The sequence below is a fragment of the Neophocaena asiaeorientalis genome, unplaced genomic scaffold (assembly GCF_003031525.2).
Source record: "Neophocaena asiaeorientalis asiaeorientalis breed wild unplaced genomic scaffold, Neophocaena_asiaeorientalis_V1.1 scaffold192, whole genome shotgun sequence".
Taxonomy (NCBI): domain Eukaryota; kingdom Metazoa; phylum Chordata; class Mammalia; order Artiodactyla; family Phocoenidae; genus Neophocaena; species Neophocaena asiaeorientalis.
Window position 1 is genome coordinate 3,995,617 of NW_020185326.1, and position 22,802 is coordinate 4,018,418.

At 49.7% G+C, this 22,802-nt stretch overlaps 1 protein-coding gene across 5 annotated transcripts in view; it reads left to right on the forward strand.

Annotated features, from left to right (window-relative positions):
- Positions 1-22,802, forward strand: part of ANKS6 (ankyrin repeat and sterile alpha motif domain containing 6) — a 57,178-nt gene that overhangs the window by 1,020 nt on the left and 33,356 nt on the right. For 2 of the 5 annotated variants that reach the window (XM_024734454.1, XM_024734453.1), the window contains exons 1-9: positions 15-177; positions 7,435-7,931; positions 12,590-12,634; positions 13,333-13,537; positions 14,540-14,646; positions 16,693-16,841; positions 18,156-18,354; positions 19,141-19,190; positions 22,100-22,303. In XM_024734454.1, coding sequence (XP_024590222.1) covers positions 164-177; positions 7,435-7,931; positions 12,590-12,634; positions 13,333-13,537; positions 14,540-14,646; positions 16,693-16,841; positions 18,156-18,354; positions 19,141-19,190; positions 22,100-22,303 — 1,470 coding nt within the window. In that variant the 5' untranslated portion in view covers positions 15-163. Of the gene's footprint in view, positions 1-14; positions 178-7,434; positions 7,932-12,589; positions 12,635-13,332; positions 13,538-14,539; positions 14,647-16,692; positions 16,842-18,155; positions 18,355-19,140; positions 19,191-22,099; positions 22,304-22,802 lie in introns of those variants that run through there. The other 3 variants (XM_024734452.1, XM_024734451.1, XM_024734455.1) reach the window with 2 other exon arrangements.

Consider the following 22,802-nt stretch of genomic DNA (forward strand, 5'->3'; position numbering starts at 1 on the left):
GGGGTCGGCGGCCGGAGCGCCGGTGCCCGTAGATTGCTCTGACGAGGCGGGCAACACGGCGCTGCAGTTCGCCGCGGCCGGGGGCCATGAGCAGCTGGTGCGGTTCCTGCTGCGACGCGGCGCCTCGGTCAACAGCCGCAACCACTACGGCTGGAGCGCGCTCATGCAGGCGGCCAGGTGAGGGGTCCGGGGCGCCGGGGGATCCGGGGTGGTGTCCAGCGGCCCCCGGGGCGCGGGCGGGCTCAGGCGGCCGGACCTGCCCGGCGGCCCCCCGCAGATGCCCCGGGAGGTAAAGAGTAAAGGACTGGTTCGAGAGAATTGGAATGGTAAACTTTGAGTAGCTTGGGATACGACGAGAAGTGGACGCTCTTTTTAATAAAGTAAAATCCGCATCTTAGAAACATTGGCCTTTCAAAACACAATCTGGAGACAGCAAATAGAATCTTAGAGACTTAGAACCTTAGTAATGTCCATTTATTACTTCTTGCAACAAAGGTTTTCTAAGAACCTACCTACCAACCCTAGCTTGGCGTTCGGGATGCTGCGGTACCCAGATAAAGTTCCCACTGGAGCAGCTCACATGCCATTGGGTAGGCCAGGTAAAGGAACAGCTTTCACAGGGAAAATTGGGGGAGCTTTTGGAGAGCAGACTCAGTTTCAGGAAGCGGGGGAAGGTTTCTGGTAAGGATAATGTATGTATTCAAGTCTAGACCTAAGATACCTAAGAATTGACCTGGACGGAAGAAGTGGAAGGTGGGAATGGGGTGATAGGAGGCCCGTGCAAAGGTTTGGAAGCCAAAGTGAAATAGGCATTGGTAGGACTGCTAGAACGATGTTGTGGCTGGGAGAGCCTGGGAGTAGTGGGAGATGCACCGTGGCAAGGCTGCGAAAGGTGAGCTATCCTAAGGACACTGGGAAGTAATGGAAGTTTCTAGGCAGAGCAACTGACAGAATGAGATTTATGTTTGCAAAGATCACTTTCACTGCACCATGAGGATGGATAGGAGGGGTGAGCTAGAATCGGAAAGGCTGGTTAGGAGGGGATTGCAGCAATCCAGGAAGAGGTGTTGGTGTCCTGGACCAGAGCAGAGATGGCTGTGTGAGAGCAAAGCAATGAGTTTGAGATGTACTCAGGAAGTAGGATGAACCGGACTTGAAACTCTGGTATAAAGAAACGCTGATATACAGTGAAGTCTCTCACTCCTGTCAGCCAACTACTTAGGTCCCACCCAGTTTCTTGGAGAAATTCCCCAAGGAGGGAACAGAAGTCATTTGTAATTTTGATGGATATTGCCAGATTGCTCTCCATACAGGTTTATTAGTTTCCTATGGCTGCTGTAACAACTTACTACAAAGCCAGCAGCAATCACATCACTCCAACCCCTGCTTCGTCATCACATCTTCTGCCTCCTTTGCCTCCCTCTTCCACATTTAAAGGACCCTTGTGATTCCACTGAGCCCACCTGGATAATCTCCCCTATCTCAAGGTCAGCTGATTAGCAACCTTAATTCTATCTGCAACCTTAATTTCCCCTTTGCCACGAAACCTAACATATTTACAGGTTCTGGGGATTAGGATGTGGACATCTTTAGGGAGCCCATTATTCTGTTGACCACAGTAGTATTAACCAGTTTACCCTCCTGGCAGCAGTGTATGTGAGTGCCTTTTTTTTCTGCAGCCTCTCCAACAGAGTATATTATCAAACTTTTGAATTTTTGTGTTTGATGAGTGAAAAATATCTCAGTGTGGCCGTGACTTGCATTTGTTAAACTGAGTGAAATGAAACATCTTTCCATATGTATGAGCCATTTATTTTTCTAAAAGGCGTTGAAATCACAACATTCTTACCCATAATCTTCTCATTGTGACCCGATTATGTTTTATTTCTGAGTTCATTTCCAAGTGTTACATGGTTGTTCTAGTTTAATTTGTATTTCTGGAAAATTTTTACTCTGCATTATTTTCGTCATTAAATATATTGTTTTCAACTGCTGTGTGATATTCTATCCATGGGCACTACTTAACCATTTGTGGTTTGCTTAACCATTCCTTAGCCCTTGGGTATTTATTTCAGTCTGTAAACACACCTAGGTAACGCATCCCAGTTGTAACACTTGGGCTGCCCATTCACATGGGTGATGCAGTGTTTTATGCACCTATCAGTGTGTTGGGACTCCTTGTCTTAAGACACTTGATTTGTTGCCCGGAGCAGTCTGGGGTGCCCATAAAACCTTTTGGGCTATGGGCCTTACTTCTGAGGTTCCCTGTCTCTCTTAGTGGCCCCATCCACTCTTCCAGGCTTTAAAACTCCAGGTAGGTCCTCAACCAAGTACCCGTGTAGGCCTTAGCATCTCTCCTTCCCCTCTGCGTTAGTCCAGGCCACACATTTATAAGTGGCCTCCCACTGCTGTCTCTTCTTCCAGGTGTGCCTTCTGTAAACCATCCTCTGCAGAGCTTCCAGATCTTTCTGAAATGAATGTTTGGTTGTGCCTCTCCTGTGATAGCTCCCCTAGTCAGAGCCCTTAGCATGGCATTTGAGGCTCTCACATTCGGACCTCTTCCCAAATTCTCTCTTCTCCTTTCCCCCTGGCTTCCTAAATTCAGGCCAAGATGATATCATCCAGGCCTTCTCTTGTGTCTCCCTGCATGTTCTTTGTTTTTGTTTTTTTAAGTTAACGTTTATTGAGCATTTACTGTGTGCCAAGAATTTCGTCTCCACTTTATGAATGAGAATTTGACATTACAAAATCTGCTCATGAGCATTCAGCTAGTCAGCAGATTTGGGGAGTCCAGCCGCAGAGTCCTCACCATAACCATGTACTGGAAACCTCTTCTTCCCCTTCTTCCCTCAGTGAGTGAAGCCCCCCGCTTCCTCCCAGCTTAGCTTCTTCTGGGAAGCCTGCCATGATATCCCCCCTGTTCTCTGGTCTCTCAGCCCTGGGCAGGCCTCTGCAGTAGTGCCCACCACTCCCACGTTATAGCTGGTCACCTTTGTCAGTGACACCCAAACCTGGCCATACATCAGAATCATTGGGACGCTTTTCCAAATCAGATTCCTGAGTTCCCTTTCTGGGATTGTGATTCAGAAGACCCAGGGGAGGGACAGGGACTCTGTGTGACACGAGGCTCCCCAGCAACGATTCTCCCACATGGTAGGTTTGGGAGCCACTGACGCTCACCTAATCTCTGAACTCCCACCTGGAACCGAGGAGCCCTTAGTGAGCCCCAGGGGCCTTGCTGAGTGAAATTTATGACTTCAGCACCTGGTTTGCTGCAGGGTGTCTCAAAGACCCTGATCACCAGTTTTTTGCTGCTAACCAAGTTCTGCAGGATGGTCAGAGTCATCTGATTAATTTCATTTAATGAAATTTAACCTTGATGGGACAGGAGACTCAGAAGAATTAAGCTGAACTCTGCTAACTAATAATTTAACATTTTTAGAGGATTTTCCTTCTTCTCTACAAGTTGGTATTGTAAAAAGAGCTGGAATTTGTGGTCCAAGTGTCCTGACTTTGTCACTTGCAAATCGAAAGGCTCTGGACTAATTACATTCCTCTTTTTTCCTCCATTTATCTTACAGGTGCTATTTTGGAAGCGTTAGCTATGACATACTCTCTAATTTACTATGGTAGAATGGGATAGTCCTATGAGATGATGAGAATTGACTCAACCTTTAGCTGAGCCTAGACAGGGCCTGGGTACTTTAAAATTTATTGGACTTCAGTTTGTGATATTGACCATCTGGACTGTCTGTGCTGGCTTGTGCTCAAGCATTCGCTTGCCTAACCTGCATCAAGAGCTCAGTGTTGAGGAATAATATGTAGGGAGACTTCCTAAAGGATACACAGTTTGTCTGACCCTTGAGTCAGGACGGCCAAGCGCATGGCTGTGTGCCGACACGTTCCAGTCTTGTGCTCTTTCTCCTTGAAAGTAGATAGGCCTCAGAGATGGTGCTCCTGGCAGCCACCACTTTCAATGAAGTGAGCATCTATTTATCTTCCCAGCTCTCTGGTGTTCCAAAGGTCGTCATTGGATCAGGACCATCAGAGGCTCTGTGCCTGGACTGCACTTTGGTCTCTTGTGAGTGTTTTAGCATCAGAGATGGTTTCATACATGTTTTTTTTCCTATTCTTAAAATGATAACCTTTGTTGAGCACTTAGTTTGTGTCAAGCACTGTGCTAAGTACTTCAAATGAATTAACTCATTCAGGCCACACAGAATCTGAGGAAGTAGGTATTGTTGCCTTCCCCATTTTACAGATAAAGAATTGAGGCTCAGAGAAGTTAGGTTACTTGCCCAAGGCCACACAGCTAGTAAGAGACAGAGTCAGATTCACACCTAGGCAGGTGCTCCAGAGCCTATGCTCCCAGCCTCTGCTCTCAGCCATGAATCCTGTAACTCACCATTTTCCTCTTGGTGTTGGCCACAAGGAAGCCACTTGCCAAATTTGCTAAACACTAAAGGGACAGCTTATATGGTGTTTACTCTGGCTCTAATTTCACCCTTACTTTCCTTCTTCTGCCCTTCACTTTTCCGCCTGCTAGCATGGCAGAGCTGGCCTCTCAGCCCAGGGCTTTGAGAGTGGGAGTGTGTGCCAGGTCTTTCAATACAGGTATTAATTGCTGAAATTAATTGGTAATCATAGCAGCTGCTCAGAAAGCCCTGAGCTTCCCTATCTTCAGTAATTACCTATTAGAAGCTTAGCATCCACAAAATTATCTCAGCCTTCATTGAATCCTTTTATATTTTCAGCCTAATTGAATGACCTCTTGGGCTACTCATGAGTTCAGAAAGCATTCCAGGTGTCAGCATTTCTGCTCAAATTCAGCGCTTTTCCTCCTTTGTGAGTTTGTTTTACCAGAAAAAGTGGGCTTTGGGATTTTAGGGTCTAGGTTCAAGTTTTGACTCCATCGCTTCCAAATTGAGAGATTCTGGATTATTGCTTTCCATTGTAATCTTCAGTTTCCTCATCTGTGAAATAGGCATTATCAGTTTATCTCAGGGCTTACTAAGACCCAATAGATAAAGACAGGATTTTTATCTGTTATCTGCTGTCAGGGATTATGCTAGATTTTATCTCATGCTTGATAACTAAATAGAGAAATCTTTTTTTAATTTAAAAAATTTTTTTTGGCTGCGTTGGGTCTTAGTTGTGGCACGTGGGGTCTTTGTTTGCGGCGTGTGGGCTTCTCTCTAGTTGTGGCTTGTGAGTTTTCTCTCACTAGTTGTGGCGTGTGGGGTCCAGAGCGCATGGGCTCTGTAGTTTACAGCACATGGGCTCTCTCGTTGAGGCGCAAGAGCTCAGTAGTTGTGGGGCGTGAGCTTAGTTGCCCCACGGCATGTGGGACCTTAGTTCCCTGACCAGGGATCGAACTTGCGTCCCCTGCCTTGGAAGGCGGATTCTTTACCACTGGACCACCAGGGAAGTCCCTAAATAGGGTAATCTTTTAAAGTTATCTACTCCAACGGAGGATACACCAATTCTTCAGCCATTTCTGTTGCCTGTCTGGGGACCAGCCTCTGCGTGGTTATGCCAACTGTTCATTCACTCACTCATTCGACAAAATTTACTGAGCTCCACTGTGGGTCTTGTCCTTGGAGAGTGCACAGTCTAACAGGAAGACACAATTATAGAAGGAGGGCCCAGGTACATCAGGAGGGGTGAGGACAGGGGATTGTGTGTGTTCAAGTGAGGGACACCTGAACTGATGTGGGGAGATGATCTGGAAGCAGCTCAGAGGAGGTGAGATCTGAGCTGAATCCTGCAGCAGGATAATGGGTGTGCTTAGACCCGTAGGCAAGGACAGGAGGGTACTCTGGTCAGAAAGGCAGGATGGCAGAGGCATGGGAGGAGTATAACTGCTGAGTGCAGGTGAGCATGGCAGTACAGTGTGGGAGTTGGGAGGAAATGAGGTTGACAAAGTTGGCAGGCCTTTTCGGGCAGTGGGAAGTGGGGGAGTGGCCATGAGATTTAGGTTTGTGGAATATCATTATGGAGAATGGGCAGGGAGACAGGCTGGGGTTGCAGCTCTCCACATTTTTGCCAGATTCAGTCCACTCTTGGAGAAGAGGCCAGACAGGCCCAGTTCCCCTGCAGCTGGGGAAGCCAGTTCACCAAGCTCTCCCTCCAAGCTCCGCAGGTTGAGTGACCCGGTGCTGTTCAGGTTCACGTCCCAGAAGGTATTTGTAGTTCAAAACAGAGTTCAACCTTGGCTCTGCCTCCACAGGGAGGAGGGAGGCCCTGGGTTTAGATGAAGCACAAAACCGCTTCCGTAAAGGAGGGGAACGCCACAAGAGATTCACTGGAAAAGCTGCCTCGCAGATGCAGACCTCATGCCGGCATTACGGTCTTGTAAACCTGGCGCCGCCGGCCCCTTTCTTCTTCTTGTTCTTTCCTTTTAGTCCAAGGCTCCTTCCAGCTCTGAGCCCAGAAAGATTGCGCCAACCCCAAACGCTGCAAAACAGAACTCTTCTGCCCTCTGGCGGCAGACGAAGGAAGAAATTTTGCTGGGAAAAGGCATCTGTTTTCCTCTTCCTGGTATTAGAGTTGGTGGGTGCGTGTCTGTCTCCCCAGCGTCCCAGCCAGGCAGTCGCTCAAGCTTCCCTGGAGAGAGTCTGGCCCAGATCGGATTCTCAGCCGCCAGCAGGGGACATTCCAGCCAGAAGGTGGCAGCAGGCCTCTGGCGAGAGGTGACCACACTTCTTGGCATGGGGTCCGCTATCTCATCTCGAAGGACCTTCTGTGCATGTGTGTTTGGGGCTGGGAAGGGTAGACGTGAGTCAGACATGGGCCCTGCCTGTGGGGAATGAGAACACAGAGAGGGAGCTTACCCAGCTCTGAAGCAGAATCACACGAACTCTGCGATGTGGGAAGCAGCGTGGTGTAGGGGAAAGCGGGAGGGCAGCAGGATTCAGACAGACCTGGGCTCTGACCCTGGGGCCACCTCTCACCAGCTGGGTGACCTTGGCCTGTTGTGTGATGTAAAATGGTTAAATGATTACAACTGTAATAGCTAACATTTATGTGGTGCTTCCTTTGGCCAAGCACTGTTCTAGGTGCTTTATGTATGTTTTATATTTATATATATTAACTCATTTAATCCTCCACAGCCCTTGAAGTAGGTATAATCATATCCCCATTTTAGAGATGAGGCAATGAAGGCACGAAGAAGCTAAAATTCTTTCTCCAGGTAATGCAGCTAGTGGGTGGCAGAGCTGGATTGGAAACTAGACAGGGCAGTGGCTTGCCTTTGTGATGGTGTGTATGCAGGGCCAGCACAGTGCCTGGCAGCAGAAGAAGGCCTTTGATTATAAGCAGCTATTACAACTTTAATAGTTAATGATTCAATAGTTAGTAACTAAATGATTACATGAGCTGTCTCCTCATCACTGCCCCATGTTTAGTGTCACTAATTGTCCATCTTCCTGGCAGATTTGGACATGTGAGCGTGGCACACCTCCTTTTGGATCACGGGGCTGATGTGAATGCCCAGAACCGGCTGGGGGCCAGTGTGCTCACTGTGGCCTCTCGGGGTGGCCACCTGGGCGTGGTGAAGCTGCTCTTGGAAGCCGGTGCCTTTGTGGACCATCACAAACCCTCAGGCGAGCAGGCGGGGGACGGCAGGGACGAGCTCCTGGACGTCACGGCCCTAATGGCCGCAATCCAGCACGGACATGAGGCTGTGGTACGTCTGCTGATGGAGTGGGGTGCAGACCCCAACCACGCGGCCCGCACTGTGGGCTGGAGCCCACTGATGCTGTCAGCACTCCTCGGGAGGCTTGGCACGGCCCAGCAGCTGGTGGAGAAGGGGGCCAACCCGGACCACCTCAGCGTGCTGGAGAAGACCGCCTTCGAGGTCGCACTTGACCGCAAGTACAGGGACCTTGCAGACTACCTGGACCCGCTGACCACTGTCAGACCCAAGACAGGTCAGGCTGCGCCACCGCTAAACTACTCCCTCGTCCCGCCGTGGCCTCACAGAGGACCCCAGATTGTGTTTAAATGGCAAACGCCGAGGGGTGTCCAAACAGAAGGGCATGTGGAAATCGCAGTCCAGCCTGCGGGGTAGTGGGACTTAAGATGTGCCGTGGGGGAGAATCAGGCAGGGGTGCCTGCCACGTGCAGGTTCCTGGCCCACCCTCCCTCCAGAGAGTGATTTGGTAGCTCTCAGAAGAGCCTGGAAACCTGCACAGCAAGGCCCCTCCTTCCTAACCAGCTGATTCTGGTGCAGGAGGTTCTGAGATCCTTCTAGAATGGGTCAGCAAACTTCTGTAAAGGACCAGATAATAAATATAGTATTTTAGGCTTTGTGGGCCACACAATCTCTGTCGTAACCACTCAGTTCTGCTAGAATGAAAGCAGCCTACGTGATATGTCAAGGAGTGGGTGGGGCTGTGACCAGGAAAACCATCATTCTAAAAACAGGCACAGGGGTAGTTTTGGCAACCCCTGCTCTAGAACAGTGTGCCTAACCTCAGTTGCCAATGACCAGTGCCCAGAGACTAATTCACATAAAATTTAGCCTACTTTTCTGTTGTGTTTTTTCAACACCTATTAGTGTATCCTGTTTCTTTTTTCTTTTTGCCATCTTTCTGGCACTTAAAGAGATGTCTAAACTTGCCATCTTTCTGACACTTAAAGAGATGTCTAAACAATCCTTAGCAAATCTGCTACAGGACATATGTTTCAAAACCTCTAGTTCATCATGTGCAGTAGAATTGTGTAATGCAGAGTCACACAGCCTCAATACCCTCTGTCTGTGATGCTCTGATTTCAGGGGCAGGCCTGAGACAGCCTGGGCTGTAAGGCTGGGTTGCAGCATGTGAGCACGTAGGACTGAAAGGTAAAAATTGGAAGAAAAGGTCGTCAGACAGACAGGCTAAACAGACTTGAAAGTGTTGAAAGGTTTGAACCATCCAAAGAATATGCAGTAGTCCTGTCAATCACTTTGTAAATCAACTACACTTCAATTAAAAAAAAAATTCAAATGGCCAATAAAAAAAAAGTTCCATCGATCAAAAGATGCTGCACATTTGGGAAATGCTTATTAGAAATACACTATCGGGTCAAAATACTCTGAAATAAGCATGTTGAAAAACCCTGTAACAACAGAGAGATGGTGAAAATGAAGAGAACACCAAACTGAAAGGAAAAAGAAGTAAAGTTTAGGAAAACCTGTCTGGAGCCAAGAGACCTCTTAACTTTGTGCAGATTGGACAAGTGAGGTCCAGAGAGGAATAGAGGCTGGTCAAAGGTCACATACCGGTTAGAAGCTGAGTGACAATCAGAAGGTGAGGGAATCCATGGGAAGAGCACGGGGACGTGACTCCGCCCAGTTGGAGCACTTGTAGGGCCGCTGGGAGCTGGGCATGCTTGTAACTCTCTCTGAGCCTTCCTTTGCCTCTTGTGTAAAATGGGGTTAATGACAACTACCAGGTGGTCATGAGCAGAAAATAAGCTGGCCTCTGGGGTGTGAGCCCTTGGGCTAGAATGTAATAGCAGTTCAGTGTTAGGTCCTGGGGAAGAGTTGCAGTTGGAAGGTAGGGCTCCAGCCTCACACAGGGTATTTTCCTTGACGCAAGGCTGCTGCCCTCCTTTAAAGGCTTTGGTTCCATTTGTCTCTGTAGCCAAGATCGGGAAGGGAACTGCCTTCTCACGTCCCTGCTCTGCCAGTAGGCAGACTCTTACCTCACCCCCACCCCGGGGAGGTTGGCTTCAGCCATGTTGCAGGTGAGGGAGATAAGGCAACTCGCTCAAGGCCTCCACCCTAGAAGTCGACAGTCTGGAACTTGCACCCTGCCTGTAGCCACTGAGCTGTGCCTCTCGTACTGCTTATTCTCCTCCTTCCTCAGATTTCCCCCAGCCGGCGTTCTGGGGTCTTAGCTCCCCACGTGCCTCCTTAGGGACTGCCCTGGCACCCTGGGAAGGCGATGCCCTCATCTCCTCAAGGTGCGGCAGGGAAGACACAGTGGTGGGCGTGCCCAAGGTCACCCTCTACCAGGATCCACCCAGCCTTGCCTGTGCTGGCCAAGGGACCTTGGACCAGCTGCCTGCGTTTTCTAAGCTTCTGTTCCGTCATCCATAAGTGGGTGACGGGAGTACCCCCTGCCTCACAGGACTGCTGTGAGGATCAAGTGAGGTCATCCCAGCCCAGAGGGAGCGCGTGAGAGATGCTGGCAGCTGCCTCACCCCTGTTACTGTAGTCATTCTATTTGATGGGACTGGGTCATGGTTACCAGCAGACTTCCCCATCGAGCAGACCAGGGTTTGAGGCTCAGCTCTCCCACTTTGTGGCTGGGCGGCCTTGTTGTATTCATTGTCCCTCCAGGACTCCAGTGTCCTCTTTCATAAAACAGCCATAATAAATGCACTTACCTTGTGAGGTCCTATGAGCTGTGGTAAGATAATGCCTGTAAAATACATACCCCAGTGCCTGGCACATAAAGAGCAGTGAGTGGAAGCTACCAAAATGGATTTTTATTGACCATTCATTCATTCTGTTACTCTGCAAGTATTTGAGTGCCTACTATGTACCAGGCACTGTTCTAGGCACCAGCAAACAAATCAGACCTAATCCCTGCGCTTGAGGACACTGGCCTCTGTAGGCGAGACAGCCAAGAAACAGGAAATAAGCGTATTAAATAAAATAAGTTACATAGTACAGTAGATGGAAGTACCATGGTGGGGAAGAAAACAAACAAGGGCGGGGTGGAGGGTGTGGGAGCAGTGGAGTTGGGGCGATACAGGCCACCGTATGAAATAGGGCCGTTGGGTGGCCGCCTTGAGGTGAGAGTTCAGCCTACTTGCAGGAGCTGAGGAAGTGTTCCATGCGGCCTCTCAGGGAAGAGCCTTCTGGTAGGACAACAGCAAGGGCAAAGGCTGTGTTACTAATAATGACAGATTATTAAATGAATAACATTAGGCCCCAGCTTTTTTTGTGAGATGCCAGAAATCTACCCCCCATCGGGGCCTTGGAGATCCCCAGCTCTCTCCCTTGCATTAGCTGCAGGACAGGATATCTTTGAGGCTGTAACTGTCCTTGTGACACCCTCCCCACCCCCACTGTGGTTGTTCCTTGGGCTATGGAAGGGCCCCTGGAGTTGCTCTGATATTGATGCAAAAACTGGAGCCTGGAGTGAGGAAAGGACCAGCCCAGGGTCACTGGGCATCAGGCACAGCTGCCCCAGCTTCCTGGGGTAGGACTAGACTGTCAGCGATTCATTTGCACCAGAAGGTTGCTTAGCAACCAACACTAGGGCCAGGTGACACACTCTTTTCTGTCAAAGGGTCTTGGCATGAGAAGGCCCTGGCCCACAGCAAATTAGACTCTTAAACACTTAAAGGAACGAGACATATTTTTTGAAACCAAAACACAGTATCATTTCTTAATAGTATTTCAAAGGCAAAATTAGACACTTGGTTCCATGGCCCTGTGTATACTTCCTTGTAAGAGCCCTGGAGTTAACTAGTACCTTTTCTGGGGTGGGTGCTGGTCACTAGGAAAGATAACAAAAATTGCTCTTGTTTTTAGAATAGAGCCTAAGAATTTCTGAAGCATTTTACAATCTATATTATCCACCCCTGCAACAACCACATGGTCCCCATGTTAGTGTGTTGTCCCCATATTAATGATGAGGAGACAGATCTCTCTGGAAACATGCATTCAGATTCGGGTACTCTGACTCCAGACTCCGTGCTCCTTGTGCCACGCTGCACCTTCCTCCCAGCTGCCGGAGGGGGCTGATCTGGACCAGGGATTTGGCCCGGAGTCACAGGTTTCCTCCTGCAGCTGCTCCATCCCCCTGGAGTTAGTCAAAGGAAGTCCTACATTTGCACACCAGCGAAGAACCTGGTCATGAGGATGGATGCTTTCTGACAGGAAGGAGCAGGGTACCCGCTAGCTCCAGCTTCGAGGAAGATGACAGAGAGCAGATGAGGGAGGGGCTAGCCCTGGGTGGGCGCAGCAAGGCCCAGCGCAAAGAAATCAGTTGGGCAGTCGCCTGCTGGGAGCTGCATCTGCAAGTCTGGGGTAGGGGTGACTTTCAGAATCATTCAGATGGCTGCTTATTTGGGAAGGAAAGCAAATATTAGCATTGGCTCTTCTGGTGGCCACGACCATGACCTCCTCTGGGATTAGCTGCTCAGTGTCTCAGGGGTCCTCTGCTCTGGAATTACCTCATGGTTGTACATTTAGTTTTTAGACTAAAAGAATCATTGTTTCTTTTTAAAATCTTCATAGGAATCCAGATTTTTCCAAGACTGTACTTTTCCGTTCTATCTGAGAAAGGCCATCCCAAAGTTTGGAGTGCCTAAAAATGACAGCTTTATGAGTTGTGGGATCGGGAAATGGTCTGCTCATTCATGTTTTCTGGGCCAGATGACCTCCCACGGTCTGTGTCTGAAGCATTTTCAGACACTCTGACAGTAGCCCTTCCAGAAAGTCTGCTGGAGTCATCTCAGGTCTCTGATTAGACTGCTTTTGAGAAGCAGATCATTTTTAAAGCTAGGCTGGGTCGTTACACCCTTGTGACTTTTCTGTTGTTTCAAACCTTTCCGTGGTTAACTTGTAAAATCTTTGTTTACCCAGATGAGGAGAAAAGGCGACCTGATATTTTCCATGCATTGAAAATGGGTAAGCGCTTGAGAAAATCTTTTTGGATATTTAAGAATACGGTGCTACTTTTTTCCAACCTAATTAATATTTATAGTCCTTTTCAAGGCCACCCAGAGTATTTGAGAAAGAAACAGGCATTTTGTTGTTTCCTGACTCTAGTTTCACCCAGGGAGGTTCAGACCCTGGAGTCTGGTAGTCATGCTGTTTCACACACAGATTCCAGACTGCTCTCTCAGGCCCCCTCTGCCTCTCCGGCTAAACCCTGTGGCTATGTCCTGGCTTTTACTTACCTCTAAAATGCCTGGCTGCCCACCTACCCGCTCCACTCTCTTTGTAATGAAGGGCTGTTTAGCCTAATATTGCCTCTCCTGAAATAGACACCCCACCTCCAGGAAGCTCGCCCTTATCCTCACCTCTCAGGGAGACCTGAGCTCTCCTTCTGCGTGCGCATTGCCCTTCATCACCATCCTTTTAAGATGTCAGTGACATTTTCTCTCTTTTGGTAAAGCCGTTCGTGTGCTTGCCTCCATCCCTCCTAGACGGAATGATTTGAGAGTGCGGGCTACCTCTGACTCATCTTTGTAGCCCCTGCGATGCCCAGTAGCCCAGTGCAGAGGCTGGCTTAGCACATCTGTTACATGAAACCACTGGGTAAATGATCCTGCGGTTCCAGGCCCACGGATCACCAGGGCTTCTGCTTCTGCTTCTGTTTGCAGGAAACTTCCAGCTGGTCAAAGAGATTGCCGATGAAGACCCCAACCACGTGAACCTGGTTAATGGGGATGGGGCGACCCCACTGATGCTGGCAGCTGTCATGGGGCAGCTGCCTCTGGTGCAGCTACTGGTTGAGAGGCATGCTGACGTGGACAAGCAGGACGGCGTGCATGGCTGGACAGCCCTCATGCAGGCCACCTACCACGGGTCAGTGCCAGCTCCACTCCCTCAGTGGGGAGGCTAAGGTGTCCCGGGCTGAAAGAGGGTTCCTGATGGGTTTCTGGTACCGAGATGCTACAGATAAGCCCACCCCCCCAATTATGACGATGTTGAGGCACTCAAAAAAGACTAAAAGCCACGCAGGCTCAGTCTATCCTGCATTCCTACCCTTGGTGTCCAGATTTCCTGTTGCCTTGGCACACAATTTCACCTGTGGTCATGAGAAACCACGCAGAAGGAAGGTTTTATACTGAAAGATAAGTTTCAGTTGAGCAAACAGATTAGTTCTTTTGGAGTTTCACACTGGTGTATATAGCAGCCCCCCTGTTGCCCCTGTTGGGAATGAACATCGGCCATTTGTACCACTGGCTTCTCGTCTGATGGTGAGGCTTGTCCTAGCCCTAGTTTTGCATAGGCGTCAGTGTCGACTGGTGCTTCTGAATCCCTTCTCATCCAGTCATCCCTCTGCCCTCCTGGATGCCTCCTTCTTGGGGTGGGCTTGACCAAGAGGCAGGGATCTGCATATAGCCTTATACCTGCTCAGTGATCTGATTCCAAATTAGGGGCTCCACCCTTGTCCTGCTTCAGGTGATCAGAGCAGTCTCCTGCGTCCTTTTGAAGTGGTTTCTTTCCTCATTTGATAGGCCTCAGACTTCCACATCAAACACCCTGGCCTGCGGGAGGCTTCATGTTTCAGCTGCAGGAGTCCTGATTCGGGGCTGGAAGGGCAGGGCCTGCATGTGGTCCTGGGGGCCAGTGGTTTTGGGGCAGAGCCCTTGGTTTTTGGTTTGTGGAAGGAACACTCAGGCTTTGATTTCTGTCATGGCTGGCCACAGTGTAGGGAACCAGGGCTGGGAGACACAGGTTTCCAAGCCCTTTTACAGGTGCAGAGATGCTGCTGTAGTTAAAGCCACCGCTCATGTTGCCCAGAAGCAAGGCCATGCTTTCCCTTTCAGTGGGTCTCACTCTGGCTTTTTCTTTCTTCCACAGGAACAAGGAGATTGTCAAATATCTGCTAAACCAAGGAGCTGATGTCACTCTTCGTGCAAAAAACGGGTACACGGCCTTTGACCTAGTGATGCTGCTGAGTGATCCTGGTGGGTTGTTTCTGGAAAAGAGTTTTAAGCCTGCCGGGTTCTCTGGCTGGGAATTGAGATAATCACCTGTGATTAAGCTTATTCAAGGGGGAAGCCACTCTCAGACTCCCAGAGCTCCCCACACAGCCTCAGGCAAGTCTTCACTCCTCCCAAGGAGGGTGGAGCTGGGACCAGGTAGTCCCTGAGGCCTCTCTCGGCTCCAGCCTTCTGGGAGTCTCCAGGAGGGAAGGCCTTGGCAGACTGCACAAATCCTAGATTGGTATTTGTGCTCCCAGCCAGAAACGGATTGGCTCTGGAGGAAACAGGCCCCTCTCACGAGCAGAATCAGAGTAAGCAGTGACCCTCGTGGCTTAATTGTGTAGGTGGAGGCTGCAGGTCAAGGGTCCTGTGCTGGAGGTGTCGCCATTGCTAAGCCCCCAGCTGGCACCTCAGACCCTCCCCCACTTTGACAGGCCTTCCTCTGGGACCTGGGGCTTCCAATTAGCCAGCTCAGGGGGCAGGGTCTGTCTTACCTATTGTCTCTCTCGTGACCCCCGAGTTTCACCCCAGAGCGGGAGAAGCTGGGAGGCCTTCCTGGCCCGCAGGCTCTGAGCCCTGAGCCAGATTCTAAGCAGCTGGCGGTGGAGGGGAGGACTTGCCTCCTCGGTGTCTGATGGAGGGACTCCTGCGGCCTCCCTTAGCTGTGGAGGTGGCAGGCCCTTCCTTACCGCCAGCATCGTCTCCCCCGCCACCCTCCCCTCCTGCGGGCCCCACACATCACAGATACGTGCTGGTCCTGTTGTATCCTTGGAGAGCAGCGAGGGAAGCAGAGCTGCTTGTAGAGGGGAGGAGCCCGGAGTCTGGGAAGACTTGAGCCCTGCTAGAGAGATAGGGCCCTCCACCCAAGTGCAGCGAACTCGCTCCTCACGTAGCTACGGTTCACATCATTCAGGATCAGTCTCCCTGGGACCCCGGCCTCCTCTCCCTCCCTCCTCCACACGCTTTCCTCTGACAGACTCCTCTCTTTCCCTGTGTCTCTTCCCGCTCCCCCCTTCTCCCCCACTCCCTTTCCCAATGAAACAATCTACCCCAATGGATGTTTTTTTTTCCTAGTGGGTTTTCAAATGAAGTTTTTGCCTGAAATTTTCAAAGAAATACATGCTTATTATTGAACACTTGGAGAGAAAAAAAGGAAACAGTCATCAAGAGAAAAGCATATTAATAGTTGGTAGTATTTTCTTCTCAGTCCTGTTTGTTGTTTTTTCAATAGCCTAGTTGAGTTAATAATAACTAATACTACTTAACCTTTCTTAAGCACTTACTGTATGTTAGGAATTACCTCAAATCCTCCAGATACCTTTATGTGGTGGTACTAATGTCACCTCTTAATCTACCTGCAGTTACATGGCCAGGGAGGAACAGAGGCAGAATTCAAACCTCGGTCATCTGGCTGTAGAGCCTGTACTTTTTTTTTTTAAACAACAGCTGTTTTATTTTACTTATTATTTGTTTTTAATAAATTTATTTATTTATTTATTTATGGCTGTGTTGGGTCTTCGTTGCTGTGTGTGGGCTTCCTCTAGTTGCAAGTGGTCTTCGTTGCGGTGCACGGGCTTCTCATTGCTGTGGCTTCTCTTGTTGCGCAGCACGGGCTCTAGGCACGTGGGCTTCAGTAGTTGTGGTGCATGGGCTTAGTTGCTCCGCGACATATGGGGTCTTCCCGGACCAGGGCTCGAACCCGTGTCCCCTGCATTGGCAGGCGGATTCTTAACTACCGCGTCACCACGGAAGTCCCGAGCCTGTACTTTTTTAAACTCACCACCCCTCTGCCTTCCTGGTAGGACAGGACTTCTGGCTTTTATTTCTGGTTAAATGGGTTAAGCCCTGCTCACCTGTTTGCCACCTTTTGAAGAGCCAGTGGAGGGGCAGGGACGCCTTGATCCTGGAGTAACACAGGCTCTGGAGCTGTGGGGCTGAGTTCTCAGGCTGATGGGGGTCATCTTGGGCCCCCACCCCATAGCCCGACAGACATATTTGCAGGTAAAATGCTGCCTTTTGTGTCCATAGACACGGAACTTGTTCGACTGCTGGCATCTGTCTGCATGCAGGTGAATAAAGACAAAGGCCGGCCCAGCCACTCACCACCCCCGCCCCACTCGAAGGTCCGACAGCCCTGGAGTGTCCCAGTGCTGCCTGATGACAAAGGCGGACTTAAGGTTTGACTTTTCTTGTCTTAAATGGCGTTAGAGAGCCAGGCTAGAATGGGTGAAGCGGGGAGATGCTTGCCGCTTCCTTGTTACCCAGGGCTGGTGTAGGCTGGGGTGGGAGGCCCAGTAGGGGCAGGAAGTAAGCTGGAGGTGAGCAATAGGGAACGGTGGGGACCAGGGAAAACTGGGGTGATCGTAACCACTTAGTGGCCTTAGTCGCTGCTTTGCAAGTATGTGGGTCCATGTTGCCACATGTTCCCATCTTTTTCAGGAGAAGCTAGAAACCCAGATTTTGATGCAGAGACACAATTTGTAAATGTAGGGAATTTAAACATTTTTTTTGCATGATGTAGTACTGAGCTGGCCAACCTTGAACACCTCTTCTTCCAGGCCATCTGTCTGTGGCCTGTGCTTTAGTGTGGAAAGTATTTGCTGATTGCACCATTCTAGGATCTCCCTGTGGTCCACAGACCCCCGTCAGCTTCTTCCGGAAACCTCAAAACCCAGCTCCAGTTGCCTGTTTCTAAACTGCAAGCTGAATGTTTCTCTTTGAATTTCTTACCCTCCGAGCCCTGCTCTGCTTGTTGGAAATCAAAATTATTTTTTCCCTTGTCCTGGCTGGGGTTCTAGCACCTTCTCAGATCTGCAGACTTAGCATTCTTCTCATGTTCGTCGCTCACTCAGGCCCCTGGATTCTTCCTCACAGTGTTGTTTGCATAGATCTCTTCATTCCTGCCTCACTGCCATCTCTGTAGGCCAGGCTCTCACAGCCTCCCTTTGGCGCTGTGCCAGTAACCCCTGAGTTATTGTGGGATTATGTAGACACCCTAGGGGTGGCACCTGTCCTCTCTTTAGGTGGGAAGGCATCAGCTACAGGAGCAGATGGTCCAGGCGTTGGTGTGGACACCCTGACACCTCTCACATTGTTACTGGAATAGGGGGAAGGAGGTTATGCAGTAATAGATGTTAAGGTGTTTGGTATTGCCTCTGTGTCCACCTGTCTGTCCCTGTTTGACTGTAAGACATTGAGCAAATTGATATCCCTGGGTCTGTGTTTCTCTATCTGTGCAATAAGGAGATTGATTGGAAGAGGGTTAGCAAATAGGGTTCACTGCCAACTCCAGCCTATTGGAAAGGCCCCCTAAGGGCTGGGTCAGGAAGGATTTAGAGAGAACCATGGCTTTTGGGAAAGGGTGCTATGGTTGATTGGTAATGCCTGCAGTGGGCCCAGGAGAGGGGAAGGGAAGCACGTGTGGAGTGTGGTCACTGTCCCTGGGCTAGGTGTTCTTGGGGCATGACCTCTGCTCTGCACTTCCTTGGCAGTCCTGGTGGAACCGAATGTCCAATCGGTTCCGGAAGCTCAAACTGATGCAGACACTGCCCCGTGGGCTGTCCAGCAACCAGCCATTGCCTTTCTGTGATGAGCCAGAGCCAGCACTGGACTCCACAATGAGGGCGCCCCCCCCAGACAAGACGAGCCGCTCTGGGCTCCCCGACGTGACCCCCACGACCAAAGACAATGGTAAGAAGAAGTTGCATGTGTGGTAGAATTTCCAGAATGGTCAAACCCTGAACCTTTTTGCCCTTACCCTCTTCCCTTTGTCCCACCTCCTGGGCTGATGCCAGAGGTGAGATGCTGTTGGAATGTGACACTGGGGCAGAGTGGCTGGTCTGGCAAAGAAGGGACATAATTGTTGTCAGTGTGGTAGAATGGGGAAGCTGGTGGCACGAGTCCCAGGCTCCTGTCCCACATGCCCTGTTGAGAGACCACTGGCCAGTCACTGCCTCTCTCTTGCCTTCGATCGGCGATTTTCCCACCTGCCGAATGTGATTGGTCTTGCACCGACAGTGTTTTGAAATAGAGTGAATTACAAGGGTTGGGCTGGGGGTAGTGAGCTCCCCACCACTGGAGGTATTCAACAGATTGGATGACTTTGCCAGGGCACTGAAGGAGATTCCCACACTGATTGGGACGTCAATTAGATCAGATCCCTTCTAACAGTCAGACTTCCCACACCCAGACTAGATCCTTTGGCACCACTGTTTGAGACAGACTATTGAGCTGCAGGTACCACTGTCTGACCCAGCATGACAGTGGTTTATGGAAAAGCTGAAAACACACTCTAAGATAACTTTTAAGTGCTTTCCTTCTATTCAGATATAGAATACCAATTATTATTAAGTATTCAATCACTCAGGAGAGTTGGTTTTCCAGGATGAAGGCTGACCTGGTCATTTGTCCTCATGCCATGAACTCTTTGTGGGGTGGGGGTGGGGTCATTTCAGGAAACTTCTATTTGTTTCTCAGGTCCTGGGAGCACAAGAGGAGAAAAGGAAGATGTGTTATTGACAACCATGGTGAGTGTGGGGCTTTTCTAAAAGCATTTCAGGTCTCTACCAATCGTTAGGGGATTGATTTCTAAGAAGGGATGTAGGCGTTTGTCTTTCTCTGTGGTGGTTACAGATGGGGTCGATATCAAAATGTGTAACAGTGGGTATATCTCTGGCACCGAGAAATCAGGACAGATGCCAGCCCTGAATTGCAGGTAAGGCTGTGCTTGTGCTTAGCAGCCAGAGGTAATCCCCAATCATGTTCTCAGGGAGGCAGTACTGAGGACAGGGGCCTTGTAGGCATAGGAATTGATGGGTGACATTGAACTCACCCTTTTGGTTACGGAAAGCCAAGGAGAGAGAAGTCAAAGAGGAGGGTATGTTTCCAGCCTGAGAGAGGCCTCAGTTTCCTCATCTATAAATTAGAGATGTATCAGGATTAGGTTCAGCTACGAGTAACAGAAAATCCCCAAATAACTGGCATAAATATATGACAGCATCGCATTTCTGTCAAGTAAGTGAAGTTCAAGACTAGTTTATTGTTCCATAGAGTTTGGGACCTAGGTTCCTTTTACCTGTTGGTCTACCAGCCATGGCTACTACTACCAAGGTCACCTTTTGGTCCAAGATGCCTGCCAGAGCTCTGTCCATTACTACCTCACTCCAGCTGACAGGAAAGATGAGGGGAGAAGAGGTGACCATAGGCACATGCCAGGTGTCTTTAAAGAAGTTTCCTGGAAACTCACACATCACTTTTGCTTACATTAAATGGGCCAGAATTTAGTCACATGGCCCATTCACACTGCACAGGAGGCTGGGAAATGAAGTCTTTGTTCCGAGTGGTCGTGTGCCCATCTAAATATCAGGTGTGTCTGCTGAGGAGGATATCGAGGATGGACATTAGGTGATAGCTAGCCTTCTCTAACTTAGGGGATGATCTCTCATGGTTGTGGTTTTTCAATGAGATCATCCCCAGGAAGTTCTTAACATAGTGGCTGGCCCAGAATGAGCTCTCATTTATCTACTGTGTGACCTTGGACATGTTACCTCACTTCTGTGGGCTTCATTTCTCTTCTCTGAAGTGAGAGTCTCCTGGTTGGAGTTGGGCTCAAGTCCCTTTAGCTCTGAGGCCTTAATCTGGAGGCTGGCCAGGAGAGGGCAGTATTGGAGAGAAGAAGGGAGCAGAGGAGCCCCCAAAAGACTAAGCTGCCCCAGGACCTGCGGAGCCCTGACCAGGATCTGCCTTCTCTGCCCTGCTGTGTAATAGGCGTAAATTGGTGTCTGCACACTGACTGTGGGACTTGTACCACCCAACATTTAATAATGTTATTAAATAGCAATAATTACTTTCAGTATGAAGACAGAAATGCTGTTATTGAAATTTTGGAAGATGCAGTAAAGTATAAAGAAAAATAAAATTGCCCTTGATCACACATCCAGATATAATCATGATTGACATTTTGTGGCATATATCTTTTGAGTATTTTCCCTAATCATTTTTTCACATCTGTGAATATGATATCGTGTTATATATAATAAACAAATACTTAACACAGCACTAAGTATGTACCAGTCAAATGCTTATTAAGTATATGTAGCACTTTACATGTATTCACTCACTTAATATCCCCAACAACCATGCCAGGTCAGGCACTGTTATCCTCCCCATATTGTGCTGAACCTGGTATATTAACAGTTTGTCATGACCATCTTTTCTGTGTCAGAAATACTCTTTGGTCCCATCACATCCAATGGCTGCAGGATGAACATTCCATCATGGGACTGTGCCCTCATCTCTTTATCTAAGACTGACCTGCTGGACTTTGGGGTTCCTAGTTTTTCATTGTTTTAACAGCTCTGATGAATACCCTTAGGCAGATGAGGTTGTCGAGGTCCAGAGGGGACAGCCCTTATTCACGGACTCTCAGAAAAGCAGGACAGAGCCAGGGTGGGAACCCAGGATGCCCACCCTCCCATCTTGTTGCTCTCCTGTCCCACCTCCTCATGCCCTCTAGAGGGCACCAGTGTGCCTGCCTGCCCCGTGGCGGTTGGAGGATGGCCACGGGGCTCTGCTGAGTGGGCGTTTGCAGCCATCCTTGTGGAGATGCCCACCTGCCTGGCTCCCGAGGCAGGTTTAGCTGTGGTATGCCCTTCCCTGCAAAGCACCATCTGGCACCAAGTTCACTGTCTTTTCTTAATTAAAGTTAGCTTGGACTGTGTGAAAGCTTTTCCTTGACAATCTGCCAGTCATTGTGTGGATTTTATACTGACCCCAAATCACATTTTCAAAACTTAAATTGCAGTTAAAAATGTCAGCAGTGGGAGGTGTGGCTGGAGTAGGAAGGAAGTGGTGGGATGGGGGATGGGAGGGTTGGCTGGGTTCACAGAGAGCCAGCCTGGGCCTTCCAGTACCCTCATCCCCTCCTCCTGAAACCCCCAGCTCTGGTCACACCAGTGTCCTTGCAATTCTGTGCACTGGTCTTGCTCCTCTTGCCTCCAGGCCTTTCCACATTCTCTTCCCTCCGTCTGCAGTGCCCTTTCCCCAAACCTCTCTGTTGTCCTTTGGGCTCAGCTCAAGTGCCCCCGCACCCACAAGATGCCCTCTCTACCTGCAGGGAGAGGTGGCCCCTCCCCTGTGCTGCCCCATCACAGCACACGTATCACCTCTTGGCTACCCCACGACTCTCCATACTCCCCGCCCCTGTTGTGTGTTTCTGCTGTGGACAGATACAAGAGAACCTGGGAGTTGGAGCAGAGCAGCTGTGGGAATCGCTTGGTTGCTGGGAAGAGAGCTGAGGACATCATGTGGGTTTCTGGCTTGGGTGGAGGGGTAGGTAGTGCTGCCGTTCTCTGAGAAGCAGGGGAAACCTGGAACCTTCCTCGCAGAGCCGGGAGCCCTCTTGGAGCTTGCCTAACCCACAGCCTGTCTTTTTCAGCTTCGGAATGGAGCCCCCTTCACCAGACTCCCAAGCGACAAGCTGAAGGCAGTCATCCCCCCTTTCTTACCCCCTTCCAGCTTTGAGCTGTGGAGCTCGGATCGGTCCCGGACATGTCACAACGGGAAGGCAGACCCCATGAAGACTGTGCGGCCCCAGAGAGCCAGCAGGGGGCAACCTGTGGGCGGCGGGAGCACAGACACCGTAAGTTGTCCAGCTGACATGCTTTACACGTCACCACTCACTGACATTGTGATGTGTTGCATGCAGAAGGGACCTGAGACCCACTAATCCAGGGGGGCTGAAGCTTTTTATTTTCTTTTAAATGAGTGATATTCTTTTGTCTAATGAAACCCTACCAAAGAACTTAATATGTAAGTAGATTAAAATGTTAGAGTGAATGGAGTGAAAATGGGAGCCCCTCTCCCTGGAACACAGGTTGAAGACCTGATCTAATCCACCCTTCCCTTTAGTAGATGAGGAAACAGCCCAGAGAAGGGAAGTCAGTTGCTGAAGGTCACCCAGCCAAGTTGGGACGGGGATGCTGGGACCAGAAATCAGGTTCTTGGCCTCTAATTAAGTTCCATACTACATTGCACAGGTCCAGGACCAAGCTCAACACTGGGAGGCAACTATGTGTGCTACTAGTGTTTTCTTGCAACCAGAAAGTGTGACTTGTCTCCTTTTGACCACAGTGGTTTCT